Source organism: Odontomachus brunneus, unplaced genomic scaffold (assembly GCF_010583005.1).
Source record: "Odontomachus brunneus isolate Ranch 3 - 2012 unplaced genomic scaffold, Obru_v1 Obru_scaffold_187, whole genome shotgun sequence".
NCBI lineage: Eukaryota > Metazoa > Arthropoda > Insecta > Hymenoptera > Formicidae > Odontomachus > Odontomachus brunneus.
Window position 1 is genome coordinate 314078 of NW_022639637.1, and position 23829 is coordinate 337906.

At 30.9% G+C, this 23829-nt stretch overlaps 1 protein-coding gene across 3 annotated transcripts in view; it reads right to left on the minus strand.

Annotated features, from left to right (window-relative positions):
- Positions 1-23829, minus strand: part of LOC116851674 (dual oxidase) — a 143335-nt gene that overhangs the window by 13178 nt on the left and 106328 nt on the right. Inside the window, exons 5-15 of one of the 3 annotated variants that reach the window (XM_032831328.1) lie at positions 12742-12929; positions 12378-12582; positions 11948-12114; positions 11346-11582; positions 10671-11116; positions 10262-10463; positions 9478-9795; positions 7237-7461; positions 4623-4841; positions 2646-2849; positions 2263-2575 (exon numbers count right to left, since the gene is read on the minus strand). In XM_032831328.1, coding sequence (XP_032687219.1) covers positions 2263-2575; positions 2646-2849; positions 4623-4841; positions 7237-7461; positions 9478-9795; positions 10262-10463; positions 10671-11116; positions 11346-11582; positions 11948-12114; positions 12378-12582; positions 12742-12929 — 2724 coding nt within the window. Of the gene's footprint in view, positions 1-2262; positions 2576-2645; positions 2850-4622; positions 4842-7236; positions 7462-9477; positions 9796-10261; positions 10464-10670; positions 11117-11345; positions 11583-11947; positions 12115-12377; positions 12590-12741; positions 12930-23829 lie in introns of those variants that run through there. The other 2 variants (XM_032831329.1, XM_032831330.1) reach the window with 2 other exon arrangements.

Below are 23829 nucleotides of genomic sequence, written 5' to 3' on the forward strand. Positions count from 1 at the left end.
CTGGCACCAAGTGATTACCACCTGTTCCTGTCTATGGCGAATGATTTTGCTGGTGAAAAATTCGCCTCAAGAGAAGCTTGTGAAAATCGACTGTCCCAGTTTTTTGCCAATAAGGACAAGGGTTTTTATGAGAGAGGCATAATGGAATTACCTCCAAAATGGCAACAAGTTATCGAATAAAACGGTGCATATTTGACCTAAATCGGATCATTCTAACTATGCTAAATAAAGCCTTCAATTTCATGCAAAAATAATGGATTTCTTTTTACTACACCTTATACTTTCGCATGCGGCTTACTCACCAGACTTGGCTCCGTCCGATTACTATTTATTCGCATCGATGGGACACTCACTTGTTAAGCAGCGCTTCACTTCTTACGAAAATATACGAAAATGGCTCGATGACTGGTTTGCCTCAAAAGAGCAACAGTTTTTTTGACGTGGCATCCACAAATTGTCAGACAGGTGGGAAAAATGTATAGCTAGCGATGGGCAATACTTCGAATAAAATATTTTTTTATCATTTTCATACAATAAACGTGTATTTTCTATACAAAAATTCCGGTTTTATATTTACATACCTGGTAGTAGAACGTTTCTTAATCGTAAAATTTTGTCATTTCGGACTTTACACTAAAATATCTCCTCTCATGAACTATGTAGGACAAATATAAAAATAGATTTATTAAGCAAATCGACCCCAAAAAATCGATAGAGCCTATTCAGAAATTCATCCGATTAACTGTTATAGTCGAACGAGAAATCTTGCCTATACTGAACTAGTTGGTCGACGTAAGTTATACGCGGCGGGTCTCACGCCATTCCTCGCTTCGCGTGTTCACTTGGTGCGAGACGCTACCGCGTCTCTTGATATATAAATATCTTAAAGTAGTCTTAAGGGATGTAATTGGTCGGAAAAATCGATTTTTTTTTCGTTAAATCGAATCCTTGTTATATGGAGAATATAATCCTAAAGTTTTAGAGCCCATTTCGAAATATTAATGACATTACGGACATGTTTATATCTGCGCCGCGCGCAAATATAAGAGCCGCCTACGCATTTTGGCCGGACCCCTCCCATTTCTCGACTTAATCCTTTTTTCACAATAGACTTTAACGTTTCTTAGTGGTCGAGAGATGCTTGGGAGGGCATATACAGAATACTAATGAGAATCTAAATGCAATGATCTGGCGACTAGCTCCCAAGCACTTACATGCTGGCACTTAAATAATAGAAATAGTTGCTAATATTGCTGCTAGCATATTTAACAAGGGCTATTCTGCAGTGCTAAAAATAATGGATGTTTTAAAACTTAAAATTGGCCAGCAATACAAAACTTACGCCGATTTATTGGACAGCAAGCGATTGAGCAGACAGGAGCGCTAAACTCGTAGCAGCATAAAGGCTCGAATAGCTCGTAAACATAAACAAATGGTAAAAAACCAATTTTTCGAGGAAACCGAGAACCTATTATATGGAGCTAGAATTGCAGAATAATCAAAAAGGGCTGTGAGTTTCCAAAAACTGTTATTTATTTGTTTCGTTAACTTTAAACGCGATTTTTCTCAAAACTACTTTTTCATAACTTGCGTATATCAAAACTCAAAAACTATTCAACCAATTGCGCTTATGCGTGCATATAGATTATTACTTTATAATAGAATGAACTTATATGTAATTAATTTTTATTTATATAAGCAACTTTTCTCATACAATTAAGATGAAAATTTTCTGTAAAATTTGAACCTTTCCTTTCGAAGTCATTTATTTTTATTAAATTTCCAATTTTGTAAAACAATTTTAAGTTCATTCCTCATGATTTTTATTAACAAAAAAACAAATCTTTTAGGATTTTTGTTGCAAAATTAAAACTAAGACCGCTAGAATATACGCAAGTTTATCTCGTCAAAAACGAGGTCTCCGACATCGACTTCTATTAACTATCAAAATATCCATTACTATTGCTCAAAGAAAATGTTTTCTAGTTCTTTGAGTGTGCATTTAAATACACTAAAAATTTCAAAAAGCTTTATTGGACAGTTTTTTCTTTTTTAATCCTTAAAAGTGTCTATTTTTCGACTGATTTACACGAAGTTCTCCCCTTAAAGACGTCTCTCTGACATATCTTAAGATATGTAGAAAATTTAAAAAATTTTTTGGCGTCGTTAAGACGTTATATTATTGTGTGGGAGAAAATATTTGTATATTATGTTCAGCATTTCTATTTTTCTGGGATTGTTTAAGTTTGACCATATACTTACGTATAAATCTTTCGACGAAGAGAGCTATGGTAACAACATAGAACATAAAGAGGTAGAATATATTTTGCCTGTTTTCTTCGAGAAATGTTGATATAGCGTCCCATTGTTTACGCGTCCAACTCTTCGAATCCTCTGGCGGTAGTTGATCTATATGAAAGCTTGTCATACGCGCAACATTCGTCGATGTATCAAGGAAATTCTGTTTAGCACCTTTACAATCGAGACCGATTGCGACGAAGTCTCCTTTATATTCTTTCATCATCAATTTGAAATCATTGTATGTGAGATAGTCCTTTCTCTCAAGCCCGGCATCCTAAACCATGATCGATTTAATTAATATATGTTGGTAGAAGTATCGTGATGTTCAAATAATGAAGACACACTTGGAACATGCCGTCGATCAGTTCTGTAACATGATCATCCGAGAGACTCGTAGTACGTGCTATTTCTACCAGGGATCTTAACATTTCTGATAATTCCTCTTTATCGATCACACCATTGCTGTCTTTATCGCACATGTCAAAGATAATGCGCAATTTGTCCTCGGTTTTACCGCGAGAAAATAATAAAACAGTGTCCAAGAATTCCTGAAATTTATTAATGCCTTTAGTAATGCCAGTTTCTATTAGTTACTTTTTCCACTACACATTTTTACGTTTAATAAAAACATGTCTAATCAACATGACATGGATATTTATATTTATCATTTATTTTTCGAATATTTAAATATTAGAATTTTTACAAGTTTCATCTTTCATTATATTAAACACTATATTATTTATATCGTCGATCAATAAATCATTTCACGTTGGGATTGTAAGTTTTTTAATATTAATTCAAGTAAGTAGTGGAATTCATTATCGTTGTATTAGGTGTACAATTTAGTTCGGTCCGTTTACAAAAGATGGCTCTAGGTGCTATAAATGGTTGACGGCGACAGCTGATTTTTGCTGTATCGTGAAGTGTCAACATCTGTCAACCAAATATTGCTTACAAGCCTTTGAGTTTTCCACAACAAGTTTAATTTTTACTGCGTTGAAAATGTCGAGTTTCGTTCCAAATAAGCACCATTTGCGGGAAGTTTTGATTTTCTGTTTCAATTGGAAGAAAAGTGCAGCTGAAGCGCATCGAATGCTTGTGGAAGTTTATGGTGAATCTGCGCCGTCGGATAAATCTTGCAGAGAATGGTTTCGACGATTTCAAAGTGGTGATTTTAGTGTTGAAGACAAAGAGCGGGTCAACCGAAAAAGTTTGAAGATGAAGAATTAGAAACATTACTCGATTAAGATTCGTGTTAAATGCAAAAAGAGCTCGCAAGAACATTGGAAGTTACTCAACAAGCTATTTCGAAACCGCTCAAAGCCGCGGGATACATCCAAAAGCAAGGAAATTGGGTCCCATACGAATTGAAACCGAGAGATATCGAACGACGATTTTGCATGTCCGAAATGTTGCTTGAACGGTACAAAAAGAAGTCTTTTCTGCATCGAATCATTACCGGGGACGAAAAATGGATTCACTACGACAACCCGAAACGCAAAAAATCGTATGTAAAGCCCGGCCAACCGGGAACATCAACGCCGAAGCCGAATATCCATGATGCCAAGGTAATGCTCTGTATTTGGTGGGATCAGAAGGGTGTGATCCACTATGAGCTGCTAAAACCTGGTCAAACCATCACGGGAGACTTCTACAGGCGACAATTGATCCGTTTAAAGCGAGCTATAGCCGAAAAACGTCCAGAATATGCGACCAGACACGAGTCCATAATCTTTCACCATGACAACGCTCGGCCTCATGTTGCTGTTCCGGTTAAAAACTATTTGGAAAATAGCGGATGGGAAGTTCTGGCTCACCCGCCTTATAGCCCAGACCTTGCCCCTTCCGACTACCATTTGTTTCGATCGATGCAGAACGCTTTGACTGGAATACACTTCACTTCAGAACAGGGTATCAAAAATTGGCTCGATTCATTCTTGGCTTCAAAAGATGAACGCTTCTTCCGCGACGGAATCCATAAATTGCCAGAAAGATGGAAAAAAGTAGTGGCTAGCGATGGACAATACTTTCAATAATGTATTAATTTATTTTATTATTCAAATAAATGCGTTTTTCAAGCAAAAAAACGGACCGAATTAAGTTGTACACCCAATAACATTTTATTTTCTTGCTCTATAAATTTTGTATAATTCTCCTTTTTATATAATAACAATTATTATTATTATTACAAATGTATAAACAAATATATAAATATAAACTTATATCAAATTTGTAATTTTGAAAATCGAAAACAATCTGTACGATATGTGATCAAATAAAGTATAATAGTAAAAATAATTAAAACAAAAAATGACCTATACCTGGAAGGAAATTCTACCGTCGCCATCTTTATCGACGATATTGAACATTTTCTTTACAAAAACTGCATCAGGTCGCATACCAAGGGCGCTCGCAAATTCGCTCTTAGAAAGAGATGTACGCATTACGGTAACGACTTCACCAGTGTCACTATCTTCCGATCGACGTCTTCGTTCGCCGGGCCGTAAACCAAAAGTCAAAGCATATGCTTCTCTGAAGAACTAAAGATAAATTTATCGCATATACGGTATCATCGAAAATATAATTATTTTATATATAATAATAATTAATTTTTTAAATTTGTTTGCATATGTATTATAAAGAGAAAAATGTATTATAACATATGTATTATAAAGAGAAAAGTGAATTGCATGTTTTAGAAATAGTTAATATATTCTTATATATAATATCATACTTACAGTGAGTTCAAAAAGTCTTCGTACACTAGGAATTTTCACAGAAAATAGTTTATCTCCGTATAATAATAAGTAATAAACAAATAATCGGTTTTACATACAATAAAGTCTCTCTTTCGTAACAATATACCATAAATAAAACTTATAAATTAATAAATATTATACTCAAAAATGACAAAAGAACGAAATATAGTGATTTAGTAATACGCAGAAAGTGTTTGTACAATATTCGAATTGAATGTCGCTTGCGAATGGCATCTCTGAGCGTTATCTAGGGAGAGGAGAGTGTCGTGAGCGTCGAGCGTCAGGTAGCTCAGTGGTTTAGAGCAGTTGCCCGGCAAGCGAAAGACCCGGGTTCGAGTTTCGGCCTAGCAAGACTGCGTTCTCGATATTTTTCTCTCTCTGAAACGAAAAGATGCGCAGATCTCGAACGCACGGCGTCCCGCCGCCACCTAGTACATCCTTTTCCTTCTATGTTCTTCCGTTCGCAAGCGACAATACAATATTCTGACTAGAAACAAAGCAAAATGAAAAAACAAAATCATATTAATACTTTGTATGATAGCTTTTAGCTTTTATAACAGCTTGTAGACGTTTGGACATAGAATGAACCAATTTGGATGTGTCAGATGCTGTAATTGAGTTCCACTCCTCTTGTAGTGCTTGTCTTAAGTCATTCTTGCTTGAAATATATCTTTTTCTTATTTTATTTTCTAGAAGACTCAACAAATGTTCTATAAGATTTAAATCAGCTGATTGGGGAGGTGTTTCAGCTGTTTAGATGTGTTATAAAAGAGCCATAACTTAGTATTTGTGGCTGTGTGTTTGGGGTTATTATCTTGTTGAAATATAAAATCATTTGGGAACCTCATTTTTTCGGCACTGGCATGGAGATTATTTTTCAAAATATTTATATACGCTTTGTGATCCATAGTACCATGGATGAAATGAATATTTCCTACACCAGAAGCACTCATGCAGCCCCAAAGTAACACAGAGCCACTTCCGTGTTTTACAGTGGGTATCAAATTTTTTGGCTAAAGTTCAGCATTTTTCTGACGTCATACCTTTTGGTTCCCGTCCGATCCAAATAAGTTAAACTTGCTTTCAACCATAAAAATGATCTTATTCCAAAATTCTAGAGGTTTTGTTTGATATTCACGAGCGAATTCTAAACACTTCTTGCGATTGGTTTCATTAATCCAATACTTCTTTCTGGCTACTCGTCCATGATATCCCTCTTTGTGTAATATGTTCCTCACTGTATTTACAGAGACGTTGACTTGTCTTTTCAGCAATTCCGCAACTATCATGGGGACACTAGTTTTCGGATCTTTTTTTAATTTAACGTATGATAAATCGTTTGTCGTTGTCCAACAAGACAGACGGGCATCCACTTCTTGCATTGTTTTTTACTGTTCTGGTCTTGTCAAAGCAGTTAATAATATTCTGTATTGTAGAACGCGGTCTCCCAATCAGTTTTGATATTTCATTTAATGACTTGCATTGATTATACAGTCTAATAAGTTGTCTTTCGTCCGCGGTAGTCTTGCTTCTTGTTCGACCCATTTTCATCAAGTAGAGAACGACTGTGAAATTTCGCGTCAATATATAAAGCCGAACAAGGCTCAAATATAAATAGACAAGAAATGTAAACATACGATATGTGTTCCTTACCTAAGATAAGTTTTTATCACCGATATCATTGGTGTACGAACACTTTCTGCGAATTACTAAATTACTATATTTCGTTCTTATATCGTTTTTGAGTATAATATTTATTAATTTATAGGTTTCGTTTCTGGTATATTGTTAAGAAAGAGAGACTTTATCATATGTAAAAACGATTATTTGTTTATTATTCATTATCATATAAAAATAAACTATTTTCTGTAAAATTCCTAGTACGAAGTGTACGAATTCCTAGTGTACGAAGACTTTTTGGACTCACTGTAAATAAATATTCAATGTCTAATGAATTCTTAGGTGTATTCGTAAATACACTACACTATACTATACTATAAGAGAAATATCCTTAACCTTTTGAAGACGGAGCAGCGCGGAGCTCTCTAAACACTCGGTATGGCCGATATTTATCTAATTGTTCCTATTCTGAGCAGATATATACCCGCAGGCCACAGCGATGGTTTTCATTGATCAAATATATACACCAACAATATTCTAAAGGTTAAAAACAAACCTGTTCGAGCTTCTTTTGTCGACGTTCTTTGGTTTCCGCTTTTGCAAGCATAATATCCCGCGCGATTTTAGTGAGTGTGAAATGCTTTTTTTGTGACGCCAAGAACGCCTCCAATTTCGCAATAAACTTTCTACGTGAAGCCAGCGAATCGAGTTCAAGGACAAGGTCGTAATCGCGTGGTATGCGTAACAGCACTAAGGCCTTACGATGTCCACTTTCGCTCTCCTGAAATCACAATTAATTATTACTGGCTGTACGATGTGAAGTTATGAATCAGTCGCTACTTAAAGAAACGTAAGAGTAGAAGCTCAGTGTAGATCAGTGCGTAATAACATAGATAGTCATATTTCAGTATATTATCTGCTTAGTGACTAATACGAATATACATAACTGTGTCTTCATATAACTAGAATTTTATCAGTAATAAAAGTATAAAAGAATAAAAGTATAAAAGTATAAAAGAGGTCACTTCCGATGCTATGAAAATTACGGCAATATTCTGATGTGCAAATAGCTATTTATTTTACTAGGAAACAGAAGCGATTAAATTTTTTAAAAGCAAAAATTATTATAGTGATAGAAAGTAAATATTTTTATTAGAATTATGTAATAAGTACGTAATTCTTAAAACAAACATATTTAAAATATATTGTTTTATTATAATATTATCACAAGATATACATTAGATGTTTGTATATTATGTTTAATATCTCTCTGTCTATTTGAGTAAATAAAATTATCTAATTAACATATACGATTATAAATTATTTCAATCAATTCAATCTCGATAATTTCGAGGATTATTGGTGTCAATTATTATATTTATATATAAGTAACATATTTTTCAATAATTTTTCACAAACTTAATTTATAACTTCTTTAATTAATTCAAAATAAATACTTCTTTAACCAAAATTTTTATTCAAATACATCTTTCTTTACGTTTCTTTCATTTTTAGCATTAAATATTTTACATATTAATTTCAAAATAAAATTTTATTAACATAAAATATTTGTATTGGAAATAAAAAAAACGTTTTAAAGTTAAATGTAACAGAGACATTCCATCTTGCAAATTAGTAAAGATTTGAAGAAAACACAGAAAATAAATTTTTCTTTTTTTATTTTTTCGTGAATTTTTTCGATTCCTTTCCCAATGATAGAAAAATTCATGCATGTTTGGTTAGAACCTGTCACATTTGTTTCTTTACATAAACAAGATAATTACATACATTTAACTGAAAGTAAATAAATCCAGTAAACAATCTATTAGCAGTCTGACAACAGATTGAATATGACCTGTCGACAAATCTGTAGTCTTTTGTATCCGCAATTTGTAGTTGTTTTGTCGACAGAGTTTGCAAACTGATTGACAGCTCCCTTATAGAAATATCATACTAAGAATCATTGATAATTACTTATTATCTAGTATTTTTAATACTGAAAATAAGTAATTATCAATGATTCTTAGTATGATATTTCTATAAGGGCTGATTATATTTGTATCCTATATATTTTTGTTTCATTATATTACAATTTTATATCAATTATATAGTAATCACTATATTATTACAGAGAATGTTTTTATACTGTTGAAAGTACTTATTAAAACTTGAGTTTATGATAACACTCTTATTCTTGTATGTTTTTACTTCACAATCTTTGACGTTAAAGTTTCTTTTTTCTATTTATTTATAATAATCTTAAGTATAAGTAAAAACAAACATAAAATTTTTACTAATATAAACTAATTTGACTAAAAAACGAAAATATTTACTTGTTTAAAATATGTATTTAAAAATATTTACTTATTGGTGTATAATTATACCACACATAAATAAATAAATGAAACCATAGTTTATTCTTTAAATAAAATAAAATATTTTTTAAAAATTTTTTCTTTAAGTAACAAAATATTTTTTAAGTAATTCTTTAAGTTACAACAATTCTTCTAAAAAAAAAACAATTTTTCGCAAAAAACTTTTTTTCCTGTTTTTTTCCAGCGATTTAAAAAACCAGCTTCGTTAAAACTATACAAATTAGTACCAGAGAATTAAACAATTAAAGAAATTGAAAATAAAAAATTAGAATAAGAAAGTTAGAAGTAAAACATCCGCGCGATGGTATAACTTTTAGATGTTTTATTTAAATATAATATATATTTTTAATATATAACTAATGTTTTTATTTATAATTATAAAGAATACAAACGTCTTGCGTCTCTCTCCCTCTCTCTCTCACCTCCATAGTTATAGTGTTAACACCGCTAAAGTCGAATGTACGTAGTTTCTCCCCCTTTCGATCGACGATGTGCAAAGCCGCTTCTGGCCCAAATTTCACTTTTACGAGACGACGATGGTTCGCGTGCAGCCATTCACGTACAATCATCTTATCAACACAGATGCGACCATCATTTCGCTTTTGAATTGCCTCTTGAAGTATCTTTAATCTTCGCCGTCTTCTATTCTGCAACTTTACCAGCCCGTATCCTGCACCGGCGCACAGAATTGGTACGAATCCAAGGAAGACGCAAACGTAGATGTAGACGAATTCGCTACCCTATGATATGTATTTTCACAGAAAACTATGTTAAGTTTTCGAAAATTTTTCTATATATCCTTTTTGAATTTTATATTGTATAAGAGCTGCAAACTTTAGCTTTATTTTTAAATAAAAGTAAAATTTAGGGTTGTTTTGAATCAATTCCACAATTAAGATTGCAATTAAAGAAAGAAAAAAATTATTTTAAATTAATAAGAAGAAAAATGGAGATATTAAAGAAGTTCTATGCTTGTGTTACAACATATTATTTCATATATGCGCGTGCATGTTTTTAGCTTTTCATTTAAAAGATCAATTATCAACTCTTTAAAATTATACAATAAGTGCTCACTTTGCAGCTATTATTATTTTCCTTAAAGAATACGTTTCAGCACAGATAAAAACATCAACATTATGCGACATGCATGATCCATCACCAGTTTTCTCAGATAAAGACAATCATTTATGCATTACAGGTGATTACCTCAAAATAGTCGTAGCGCTGTAAAGGAACACAAGACTCGAGTATCGTTGAATTTAATTGGAAAGGTTGAGGACACGGATCGCCTTTGTACCAAACGAACACTTGCTTCTGTATCGCATTAGATGATATACTGGTCGCGTTCGTGATTACGTCCGAAAGTAAGGTACGACGGATTTCTTTGATCTCGTTCCTAGTAAAAATACTAACAAACAGAGTTGTTACGAAAAAATTAATAGAGAAAATTTGCACGATCAATTTAACCAGTTATACATACATTCTTATATATGCATATAATTTATTTCAAATAAAATTCGCGTTCTACACACACATGCATGTATGTACGTACGCACGTACAATTTTTATGCAATACGGCATATTTGTGGAAATTAAGAGGAGCTAACTCACTCACCCATTTTCTTCATTCTCGAACCAGAACCTATCGGAATCCCGCAAACGAAGAAATTGTTCTTTTATGACTGTGGTAAAGAGTTCACCGGGTCCATCCTTGGATTCAAGCATGCCGCCAACATAAATATCGACATTGTTGAGATTGTTAGAATAAACTTCAATAAGCGTACGCAGTAACGATGGGTTTTTATTGAATAATTCCGGGTTGATTTCATTCCACGTTTTCCGTCGAGCTAATTTGAAACGCACTCTGGCTGTGTTATAGTCTGGCAGACCATTGTCTCGACCTCGCATGATATTTAGCGCGCCAAGATCTCTACGCGAGAATTCCATTGGACCGAACAAATTGTTGCGAATATCGGTACCGAGAAGATTATCCTCTTTTTCCGCTAATTGCGATGCCATGCCCATCAACAATTCCTCAATCGTGCTATTAGCTAAAATCTCCTACGAGCAGTCTATTATTACGATTGATTCTCGAAAAAATTTAGATTTACTTTTATTTCAATCTCATAGTTTAGAGAGAGAATCCATTATTCGTTGTAACTCTTCTTAACTTTTTAAATTCAACGTTAAATTTCTCTTAATTTTAATTGTGTTTTAATTAATTTTACTTGTAGTTTTAGAAATTAAAGTATTTTTTTATTTAAATAAATAATTAATAAAACGCACTTACATTTGAATCCCACCATGTAGAACATAATCTAATAGCTGGTTCACCCATGTTGGTCCTTCTGTATTTACAGTTTTCATCTCGTCGATAAATACCTGGTGGTATAAGGGTATGACCGAAACGAAAAGCGGCGCTTTGAAATATGTGGCTTATACCCGGATGCAAATCTGGTTTGTAGCCATTGTAAGATGGCAGGTCCTCATTTAGTAACACCGGAAGATATTCATAAAGAATAATATTCTGTAAGATCGACAAATTTTGTATACAAATTTTGTATACAAATAATCGATATAAATATCAACATGCGCGCAAAATTTATTGTAATTATGTAATACGAGCGATTGTATTTAAGACCTCATTAATTGTTCTCAATTAATTCTCTAATTCTTCTATTATATTTGTTCATAATTTTATATAAAATTATGAATATTCTTCTCCTCTCTCTTTCTCTCTCTCTTGCCCCCTTCCCTCTCTCTTTCACGCATGCTTTTTGTACTAAAAATAAGTAATTTAGTATACTTATTGAATATTTATTTAAAAAGCAACCAGAAGTAATATATATCAGAAGTAAATATATACTAGAAGTAAATATATCGTAAATTCACCTGTATTGTTCCAATGACTATTCGACGAGCTTTCTGAAAAACATTCTCATCGGACATATTAGGATGCTCTTTTTGTACACGAGCGGCTACAACGTTGTGATACCGATAAAACAAAATGCCTAGAGTCAACAACGGTGGATGCTGATTCGTTCTTGGGTCTCCGAGAACTATATAATATAATTAATTGTCAGATGCTTTTGCAAGAGTCGGAAAATTAATTGCAGAAACAGTTAAAACAAAAGGTATAGAATATGGACATGATTAAATACAATAATTATTCAGTGCAAAAACAATAACGTAAAATAAAAACAAAGTAACAGAACAACGTAGTGATGTCCGAAATTATTAAATATCAGATGTTTATATATTACAACAGTGATCTGTCTATTTTGAAATAAAGTTTGCATACGCAAGTACGTTATTTACTTACGATATAGTCGCTCCGGGCTAAGCATTCGCATAACATGCGGGACCGCGTGATTGAAGAGAGGCGCGCGCATAGTGTTTCTCACGGGAAATTGTCTCGTTTGTTCCATGAGAAGACTGCCGTTTTTGAAAGTGCGCATTATGTTGGCCCATGCCTCGCTGCTCGAATAGACGAAACTACCATCAATCCAGCTCGTCACTTTATTTATCTGCAACCTCACGTATACAAAGCTTATTTCTCACGATTTCGTCTCAGAATCTTAGTAGCGTGATATAACCGCGTATTAGCGTTTCGAATGAGAGAATGCGATTTTAATAATTATGTGATCTCGAAAACGGATCTACAATTCGAGAAAATTGCGAATTACCTGCTCCCGTGGACTATTAGGACTGCGCCCGGTTTGACGATCGTAATCCGCTCGCAGAAATGGAATATACTTGTTACCTTGACACTCCTTGTCGAAAACCGGATCGCATTTGTCTACGTCGATCCGATAAAATTCTATGGGACAACCATTTTCGCTAGCCATAATTATCTCCGATGTGACTAGCTGTCCTAAAAGGATATCAACAAAACTGATGCGAGTAATATCAATCCAAAAAAAAATTCTATGACATCAGCGATGTACAATACCGCAAACAAAAGATACATTTTCATACATTATGTATATTAAAGCTCAAGCTCGAGTAACACAATTTCTTAAAATTTCAAAGACCTTATTTAATATACATATATGTACCTAGGGAAGATCTCTATACGAGATCGGATAGACGTCTGCTAGACAGAGACGTTTGTTAGACGTTAAGCGTCTAGTTTAAAACAAAGTCTAGAGATATTTAATTTAGACGCCATATGTACTTTTGTTATTGTATTTTCTTAGAGACACAAAAAACTTAATATTTACACAAGAGTGGGTTAAATATTTTAATAATACATAATGTATTATTATAATGTACTGCGATTTAATAATACTTGGAAATACAATATATTATAATGCGTGATAAACTTAATATTATTTTAATAAACCGTACTTTAATATTGTTTTAAGTATTATTGCAGCATACATTAGAAAAATCTTGAACTATCTGTCTACGAAAACTATGTGTTTATTATCTATATAGGGGAACCTGGGGCATAATGGATCCATGAGATATAATGGGATATACAATAGTTGATATCTTTTTACAAAGATGCTATCATGTAATAAAATATTATGCAATAATTACTGTTAATTATATCTTGCCGTATGCTGTTATAAGTTGTTATATTAATTTTAGCTGAAAGTTATTAAAAATTGTTTAATGCGCTCTCCTCACAGCACCAAACATTGCAGTAAGGTTATGGGTAAGTTATAAGCTTACATATTTTAATGAGCACGTTACTGCAATCTGTCCTTAACCTTGCAAGATAACCTTACATTATAATATTGTCATAAAATTAATATAATCTTTAATATTTCAGCAAACTTACATGTAATTATTCCACTTTCTGTGTATCTTGAAAATATTACACAATTGAAATATATTTTATTAATAATCACTAATCGTATATACAACTTTTTTCATATATAAAAATTTTTTTATTAAGAAAGCAAATACAATTAAATTAAATTAAAATATTAATAATAAAATTAAGTCTAGGTTCTATTCAATAGCCGTTTCAAATGCTTTAGTTTTATGTATATCCCTGACTTTTCTTTTATTATATGAAATATTTGGACTACATAATTTATTAATTGTAGTTGTATTAAATAATATTATAAGAAAATTATAATTACTGCATATGGGGATAATAAAAAACGCTTAGTATCAGTTGAAGAAATAGCGCAGCAGCCAAGATGATAAACTAGGAACCTAGAGGTATTTGAGGTCTCGAGTTCGCGTCCGACTAGTACTGAGTAAATTTTCAGGTGTGAAAATAGTAGGAAATCAAATAAAAGTTTCATTTAAAATCAATATAATTTGACTAAGCTGAATATAAATAATATTTCTTTATCAAGAATTTCTTATTAAAAATATTGAAAGGTTCTAGACATATTATATTAACTGTAATATATCGTCCCGTATAAGGTTTATGTAATTTTAATGGAATGAGCATGGACGAACATTTTTATGTTATTGGTTAAGGGTTAGCTTAAATTTGATTAAGGTTAGTGACAGGTTTATTAGCCTCCGTGTAATGTTACCATCTTACAATTTAAGATTGTTGTAACCTTATGACAATATTAATGTGCTGTGAGAGTCACTGTGTTTTCCGCGAGTTGCAGTTTTTCTTAAACACTTGCATAAAGTAAGTAATAATAAAATTCTGTTTTTTATTATTGTAATTCCATTTAAATTATTAAACAATGACCTTTTCTTGTCACTTTAGTAAAGAATCTGTGCAAATATCGATTTGTCTATGATGTTTTATATTATTTCCAATAAACTTATATACTTCGAGGCATAACGGGTACTAATTTGTGCGTTATGTTCTTAAGATTTTATTTTTTCTCTTCATACTATAAATATATATGTTGTTTTGCAAATTTTATACCAAATATTAATCACAGATATTACACGAAACTTCAATTTTTATTTATATTTTAATGACAGAAATATACACATGTATTGTAACAAGAAAAGTATTATTAATAAAAAATTTTTAGAAATGCAATATTGTATTCCTACTTATATTATGTGTTCCAAGTCACTTTTAAGCAATTTTGAACATTAATTTTTGAAAAATAAGCAAGTTTTGTAAAGTATCCCATTATACCCCGCACACTGAAGAAAATTTTTTTAATTATAATAAATACATTAGCTTAAATTTGATTAACTTTATTTAATTAAATAATACTTTGAATGTAAAACCTTCTTGTTTAATTAAAGAAAATGGAAGTATTAAAATTAGCAAGTAACATTTTGTTGAACTGTTTACTTGAATTAAACACAGGTTTTCTAAAATGCAATGCAGGTTTGTTGAAATGTAGGAAATGGATTCTTAAAATACTAAATACGAATTTCATAAATCTAAAAATGATGTATTAGTAAATATTTGTTTCGATTTTACTTTTCAGAGTTTTACAAATAATAAATGAAAAGTTAAAAAAATATTTTTTACACGAATTAAATAAAAAAAAACATTATTTTTTAAGTGTCATTTATTATATTTAAGGAAACCTTTATTTAAATGAAGGTAATATATAAATTTTATTCAAATATACGTTTCTTTAAATATAATAAACTCTAAAAAAAATATATTTTATTTTAAACAAACCATTTATTATCTTTAAAATTTTAAAAGCTCTAATTTAGACAAGTGTTTACTAAAATTTCCTTTTTCACAGTTAAGAAATTCAGACTCATTTAAACAATTTATTTATTACATTTTAGCATAACTTATGTTGCAATATAATATATGTATGTTTTATTAAAGCAAACCTTTCAACAAGAAATCTTTTGGTAATTTTAATGCTTTAATTTGCTAAAAATAAACAAGGTCTTATATTTAAAATGTTATTTAAATAAATAGTGCTAATTTCATTTTATTTAAATACATTTATTAAATTTAAGAAAATTTTTTCTCAGTGTCTATATTTAACGAAAACAATTACGTTATTCGAGTAAATAATTCGTTTTCCAAATTTTGAAAAATATTTTTTTCTTACAAATAACATTTTTTTATTTAAGTAAATTAACAAAAATATGTGAAAGGCTATGCGTCATATCTTTCATATTATTAATAACTATTAATCTAATATTATTAATGACTGTCAAATGATCAGTCAAATCTGAGATACAAATATAAATAAAAATACAAATATAAATACAAATATAAATATAAGAAAAAAATTTACTAAAACAAAGAAAAATTAGTTTTTTTTTATAAAAAAGCAAATGTTTTTGTTATTAAATAAATTATTCTTAACTCTTAAGAAATTACTATGTAACTATCGACACTTGCGTTGTAAATAATGATCACACACTGAAAAAAAATGTATTTAATTCAATTTAAATTGTACTTCGAAAATTTGTTTACCATTGCTGAGATTTCATAATATACGTTGCACGTGAATTGTGGGTAACTCGTGTAACATAATTTTTTTATTGTAATAGTGAAATATAACGCCTTTACAATTTAATTAAAAAATATTAAAATAATATGTTTGATGTGTCTGCACTAAAAAAATTCGTTAAATTAAAGAAATATATTTTGTTAAATTTAATTTCTTAACTTAAAGAAGTATTTGTTTGAGTTTACAAAACATGTAACAAATATAAAGTAATATTTTTTAAATTTGTAAAATGAGCTGTAAAATTATGAGTTTCTAGATAAAAAACGTAATTCCTTTGATTTAAAATACCCATATATAAAAATAAACAAATGATTTCCTTCCAAGAAGAAAATTAGTTTTTTTTTTAATTTAAAAGCTATGTTTAAATAAATATTTGCTTGTTTTAAAAATAAATGAAATATAAATAAATCATTTTATAAATCTAAATAAATTATGCTCTATTATTAACCGGTAACAGGTACAGTGGGGTCCCAGGGACCCAAACTAATTTTACTTTCGTGATAATTCCTAAACTATCCACTATATGGCGCTAATATTTTCAGTACCTTTCGAGTAACAGTTTTCAGTGTGACATAAGAAAAGATCATCGAGTTATTTGTAAGTAGCTACGAATTATATGCATTTGTTTTTCGTCAGGAGGTCACAATGACGCCACTCCCTTATAGAAATATCATACTAAGAATCATTGATAATTACTTATTTTCGATATTAAAAATACTGGATAATAAGTAATTATCAATAATTCTTAGTATGATATTTCTATAAGAGCTGTACCGTTAAGGTTACTTTTATGAAAATAATTTTCTTAATCTTTAGCTCAATATGACTCATTCTTCATGCAAAAGAGTAAAAGCTCTTTCAGTAGTAGAACCTGAACTTAAGAGGCGTCTTACAACTCAATATATTCATAAGCCATTATGTTTAATAATTTCATCTATTTTAAAAATTGAAGAAACTGAAAGATCTAAAATTATTTTGCCATTCAGAGTAAGATATAATAAATGTCCTAGAAATAAAGATATGAAGTCCAAAGAAGTATATGTTAGATGCAATAAACCAGTATGCACCAAGTGTGCAAGCACTATCTGTAACGATTGCATCTAAAAACCCTGTAAGATTTTAATATTGTATTTAATTTAACAATACTTGTTTATATTTTTTATATAATCTATAATTTGTGGATTTAGATTAAAACATAAATTTTTTTTCCGATTATTTGTCTTTCAATGTATTTTATTTCAACACTGTCCACATTGTGTTCATTTTATAATCAGTTAACGTTTTCTTTTAGATTACTGAAAAACTGAGATTGTTATTATACATGTCTAGCTGTAATAAAACATTCGTAAAGTATTATTTTTGAACTATAAAGCGTTTTTCTTTCTACCTTTTATTATTATGTTAAAAATGGCAAAAATTTATTGGGGTTCGCTGGACCCCACTGTACCTGTAGCTTGACTAAAAAGACACTGTATCTGTTACGGGTTAAAAGTATCTTTTTTATGTTTTAAATTAAGTTTCTCTCACTATCAGAAAACAATTTATTTAAATTAACAAAATAATTTATTTATATTGGGAGTACAAATTAGTTCGGTCCGTTTTTTTGTGGTCAAAAATGCATTTATTTCAGAACAAAATGAATGAAAGTACTGTCAGATTAATCAAAGTACTGTCCATCGCTAGCTACTACTTTTTTCTACCTCTTAGGCAATTTTCGAATTCCATCTCGAAAAAATGTCTCGTCTTTTGAGCCAATCCAAGTTAGGAGCCAATTTTCGATTTTTGCGAAAGAAGTGAACCAGTGACCTGCTAAATCGTGCTGCATCCGTCGGAACAATCAGTAATCAGAAGGAGCAATGTCCGACGAATACAACGGGTGCAGTAAAATATTTCACTTGAACGTTTTCAACTAATTTTTTACGACTTTTGCGACATGAGGCCGAGCGTTATTATGCAGAAAAATAACTTTGTCATGTCTTTGCTCGTATTCCGGCCCTTTTTCTCGTAATGCACGGCTCAAACAAATCAATTGTAGCCTATACCGATAGCCCATAATGGAATTGCCAGGTTGTAACAGCTCATAGTATACAAGACCTTTTGGTCCCACCAGATACACAGCATGATCTTCAAACCATGAATATTCGGCTTTGGTGTTGATGTTGAGGTCAATGGCAACGATTGACCGGGCATAGCGTAGTATTTTTTCTTCTTGGGGTTATCGTAGAATATCCATTTTCATCCCCAGTCATAATCCGATGTAAAAAACTCTTTCTTTGTTGCCTTTGAATCAGCTGCTCGCAAGTGAAAAATCGCCTTTCAATGTCTCTCAGTTTCAGTTCATAAGGCACCCAATTGCCTTACTTGTGAATCATTCCCATGGATTTCAATCGTACGGAAACTACTTATTGCGTAACTTCCAATGATTTTGCAAGCTGCTCTTGCGGATCTTCATCGAGTAATGCCTCCAATTCTTTGTTTTCGAATTTTTTTGGCTGTCCAGAGCGAGGCTTGTCTTCAACGCTGAAATCATTATTCTTGAAACATCGAAACCATTCCCTACATAATTTATCAGTTGGAGCATTGTCATCATAAACTTCTACAAGCATTCGATGCGCTTCAGCTGCACTTTTCTTCCAATTAAAGCAGAAAATTAAAACCTTCCGCAAATGCTGCTTAGTTAACACAAAATTTGACATATTCAACACAGTAAAAAACAGGGGTTTTGTATGAAACTCAAAGCGATATAAACTGAATATTATTGACAGATGTCTAACCTCTCTGAAACCACCTGAAATCAGCTGTCACTATGAAACATTCATAACAGCCAGAGCCATCTTTTGAAAACGGACCGAACTAATTTGTACTCCCAATATTTTACTTACTTTTAAAACAAGTAAATATTTTTCAAATATACTTTCAAACATACTCTTTTTAAACATATATTTTACATTTAAAAGTATCTACCCTCTTCTTTTAAATAAATTATTTGTTTTTTTCGTACATGAGTATACCATATAGATATACAATAAGAAGTATCTGTTAATGAAAGTGACAGTGGTGCAGTAGGTAAAATAAACGACTCAAGAGGCAGAAGTCTCAGGTTTGAATCTCAATGGTAAGCAAATTTTCGAAATACAATTTAAATAGCAGTGAGATAATAATGTGTTAAATTCAAGAAAAAATTTCAGGAAAAGATAAAAATATAATATAAAAAGGAACTTTAATTAAAAAAGACTAGCTAAAAAATATTTTTTAATATTAAAAAATATTTCTTTGATATTAAAAAATATTTTTTTAATAGGGAGTGTACATTAATTTTAAGGGATTTTTTTTAGTAAAAATATGGCTTTATTGTGAAAAAATGGTTACAAATTAATTATTCAAAATATTGTCCATCGCTAGCCATTACTTTTTCCCATTTTTCTGGTAATAGGTGGATTCCACGTCGAAAGAACACATCTTTTGAGGCTATCCACGAATTGACTCATTTTTTGGTATCCTCATAAGAATGGAAGCGCTGCTCAGACAGGCCATAAATCATCGATCGAAATAGGTGGTAATCGGAAGAAGTAATATCTGGAGATACGGCGGGTGTGGTAGAATATCCCAGTTAAGCTCTTCTAACGTTTCCTTGACCGGTTTAGCAACATGTGGCCGAGCGTTATCGTGCTGGAAAATCACTTTGTCGTGTCTTCTCGCGTAATCTGACCGTTTTTGCTTCAATCCTCGGCTTAATTGCATCAATTGTTGTTGGTAGCGTTCCTCAGTGATGGTTTCGTTGGGTTGGAGCAGCTCATAATATACTACATCCAGCTGATCCCATCAAATACAGAGCATGAGCTTGGCGCCATAAATATTCGACTTTGCCGTCGATGTTGATGGTTCGCCTGGCTTGCACCATGATTTTTTGCGCTTCGGATTAACATAGCGTATCTATTTTTCATCATCCGTTACGATACGATGCAAAAAACTTTTTTTTCTGTATCTTTGAAGCAACAATTCACAGGTCATTTTACGCTTTTCGATGTCCCTCGGCTTCAACTCGTACGGTACCCAATTTCTTTGCTTTTGAATCATTCCAATGGCCTCCAAATGTCTGGAAATCGTTGATCGATCAACATTTAATGATTCTGCAAGTTCTTCTTGCGCTTGACTCGGGTCTTGATCGAATAAAGCTTCCACTTCCTCATCTTCAAACTTTTTCGGCTGGCCTGGACGTTCCTTGTCTTCCGTGTCAAAATCACCTTTTTTATGGTGTCAAAAGCAGTACTCATATGTTGAAATCGATGAAGTATAATCACCATAAGCTTCCAACAGCATTCGTTGACTTTTCGCAGCACTTTTCTTCAAATGGAAGCAAAAAAGCAAAGATTCCCGCAAATTGCGTTTTGCTAGCACAAAATTCGACATATTCAATGCTCAAAAAAACAATGTTGTTACACTCGGCAAAATGACACATATTGAAAACTAAAGCCACATGATGGTGCTTTGACATGAAGATAGCAACAATGGCTCGATGCGATACAGTACTAGTTACGCCATCTCTTGAAAATCCTTTAAAATTAATGCACACTACTAATACGTTGCATTTTTTTTCTTTGAATAACTATTTTTTTGGAACTAAGGAACATTTCTTTGAATCAAATGTGAAATTTGTTTGATTTTACAAAAATATTTGCTTTTTTATAAAAAAAAACTGCATTTTTATCCCAGTAAATATTTATTCTCTTGTACAAAATGAAACAGTAATATAATAAATATTTACTACGTTACAGGAAATATTTTTTTAAAAGTTAAGACATATTTATTTATTGCAAAAATCATTGGCTTATTTATTACAAAGCTATATTTATATTTCAATAAATTTTTACTTTTAGGAAATATATAAAGCTATAATTTAAACTAATATTTACTACATTGCAGAAAATATTGCCTGCAATTTAATAGTGATTTGGTTCAAAGAAAACTAATTACTTTCAAATTACCTTCAAATAAACTATTTTTTAATATAACAATAAGTATAACTTTCATTGTACAAAACCTTTTTATATTCATCATATTGCTTAAGATTTGCTTAAGACAAAGTAACATTTTCTTTCCATAAACTATTACTATTTCGAAATTATTTTGTTGCAACAATTATTACTTTTGTTCCAATAAACATTTCTTATAATCTGGAAAATACTTCTTGAATTTTATTAATTATTTATTTAATCGAAAATTATTTTTTGGAAGAAAATTAATATAATTGTTTAATTGAAACAAATTATTCTGCAGTACTATGTAAACACATTATTTCTTTAAATTTAATTAATTTTTCTATTTTTTAGTAAATTTTTTTCTCAGTGCATAAACAGCATTATGAAGTTAATGCACGCTTTCAATAAAACAATAATTTCGTCTTTTTAATCAATTCTTTTGCAATAACATTTGTGTTTTTCTTATAGTAGATATTCCAAAGAATATTTTAGTATAAAACCAAATTGATTTATTTATTTTTAATATGTTTAAAATTTGTTTAAACCTTACAGTGCCAATTATATCCTGGGTTCCCCTACTGTGTGTACTACTTAGATATCATGAGGTAAATATATTTGTCATTCTAATAAGTAAACAAAAGGGATTCAAAAGCATTTTTAAGAAATTTCCTACATAGAACTTTTTCAATTACTCACTGAAATGATAGAGATATTTGCTTTTTAATACCTACAACAGCAGTACTGTGGACACATAGCGTAGACAGATAACCTCGGTCACCCTTCTAAATAAAAAAAGTACAGCTTTGTAATATATTGTACTTTAATAATACCTAAGATAAAAGATAATTAAAGCGCAGTACATTATAACGATATATTATACATTATTAAAACTGCTTTATATATATATGAATATATTCACATACAATTATTTTGATTAAAATGTATTAAAAGTTAATTCGACATTGTTTTAAACGTCAATCAATGAATCATTTCTCGCTGTATAGATTACATAAGACGTTTCGTAGATACGTCTATAAAATGTCTATTAGAGGCGTTTAAAAGAACCCTTTCCGTGTTTATCTAAATGCGTTTATAAGACATCTATCCAATGTCGTGTTTCTTCTTGGGTAACAAACACAATAATATAATTATTACATTGCCATAATGTAACGAAATGTAATGTACAATGTAATATGTTGTGGGTTTTCTACAATAAGCTATTAGTCATAAGCCGCAAGCAAATTTATCAATCACAATCGATTATTTTGAACAATTTTTACTTAAAACTTATGACTAATGGCTTATTAAAGAAGTCTCATTGTATGTAACGTACACGTTAGTTGTAATTTCCCATTTAAACGATATTACAGTTATGTAATGCGTAAGTGACATTCATAAGAGAATCGTCAGAACTGATTTTAACCCTTAGCTGGCACTAAAAGCCCTAGCTTAATTCAGCTTAATTCAGCTTCAATTTACTCTATAGTACGAAAATGGTGCTTGTGCCATCATCTGTTGTTTGTCCAAGGAACCCTCTTTCTTCTGGATTATCTAGCGTAATTATAAAAGCGTCAATCTAACTATGGTATTCGAGTGAAACGGAGTGGTGCCATCAGAAACTCCAATGTGCTAGCTATAATTATTCAAAGAATTGTTTTCTGAATTTTTTTTCCATTAGTATTTGTCATCAAGACGTAGAAAAAGGTAAGTACATAATATTGTACGGCATTAATTTGTTTTTTAAAGAGTGTATTATATTATTCCGGTTTTATATATATTAGATAATGTATCAGTTACGACTTCGGCCTATATGTCTGCTATGATAAGATCGTAAGAATAATTTTTGTACATTAATGTGAACATGTATGTGTACATCAAGTAAAATGCATATCTAATAAATAAACAAATATATTTTGAAAAAATAAGTATACTTTGAAAAAATAAGTAGTACTTTTTTGACTAAAATTCATCTTTTCAACTCTCCAAATAAATACCATTTTTGAAACGGCCACTATCAAACTATCTTTTTCCTTAAAATGTTATATCTCAAGAGTGTCACGTTAAATTTTCAGCTCTTAATATGAAAAAATGAAAGAATTATCAATTTTTTAGTAAAAATAGTCATTTTTTCGTTTTTTTTACGTTCTCGAATTTTTTCCATACTCAATATTACATTTTATCAAAATAGTCTATGACATCTTTAAAGTCGATATTTGAAAACTATTTTGGAATTTTTTTAAGTGAAAAAATCAATAGCTTCTACGCAGCAAGCATTTTAGTGATTGCGGTCTCAAACGGCCCAGTGTGCCAGCTATGTGAAGTGTGTTGAAGTGTGCCAGCCATAGACTTAGTACATACAGGGTGAGCAAAAAGTATGGAAATCCTAAAAAATCTAAAAAAATATAAGTTTTACAGAAAT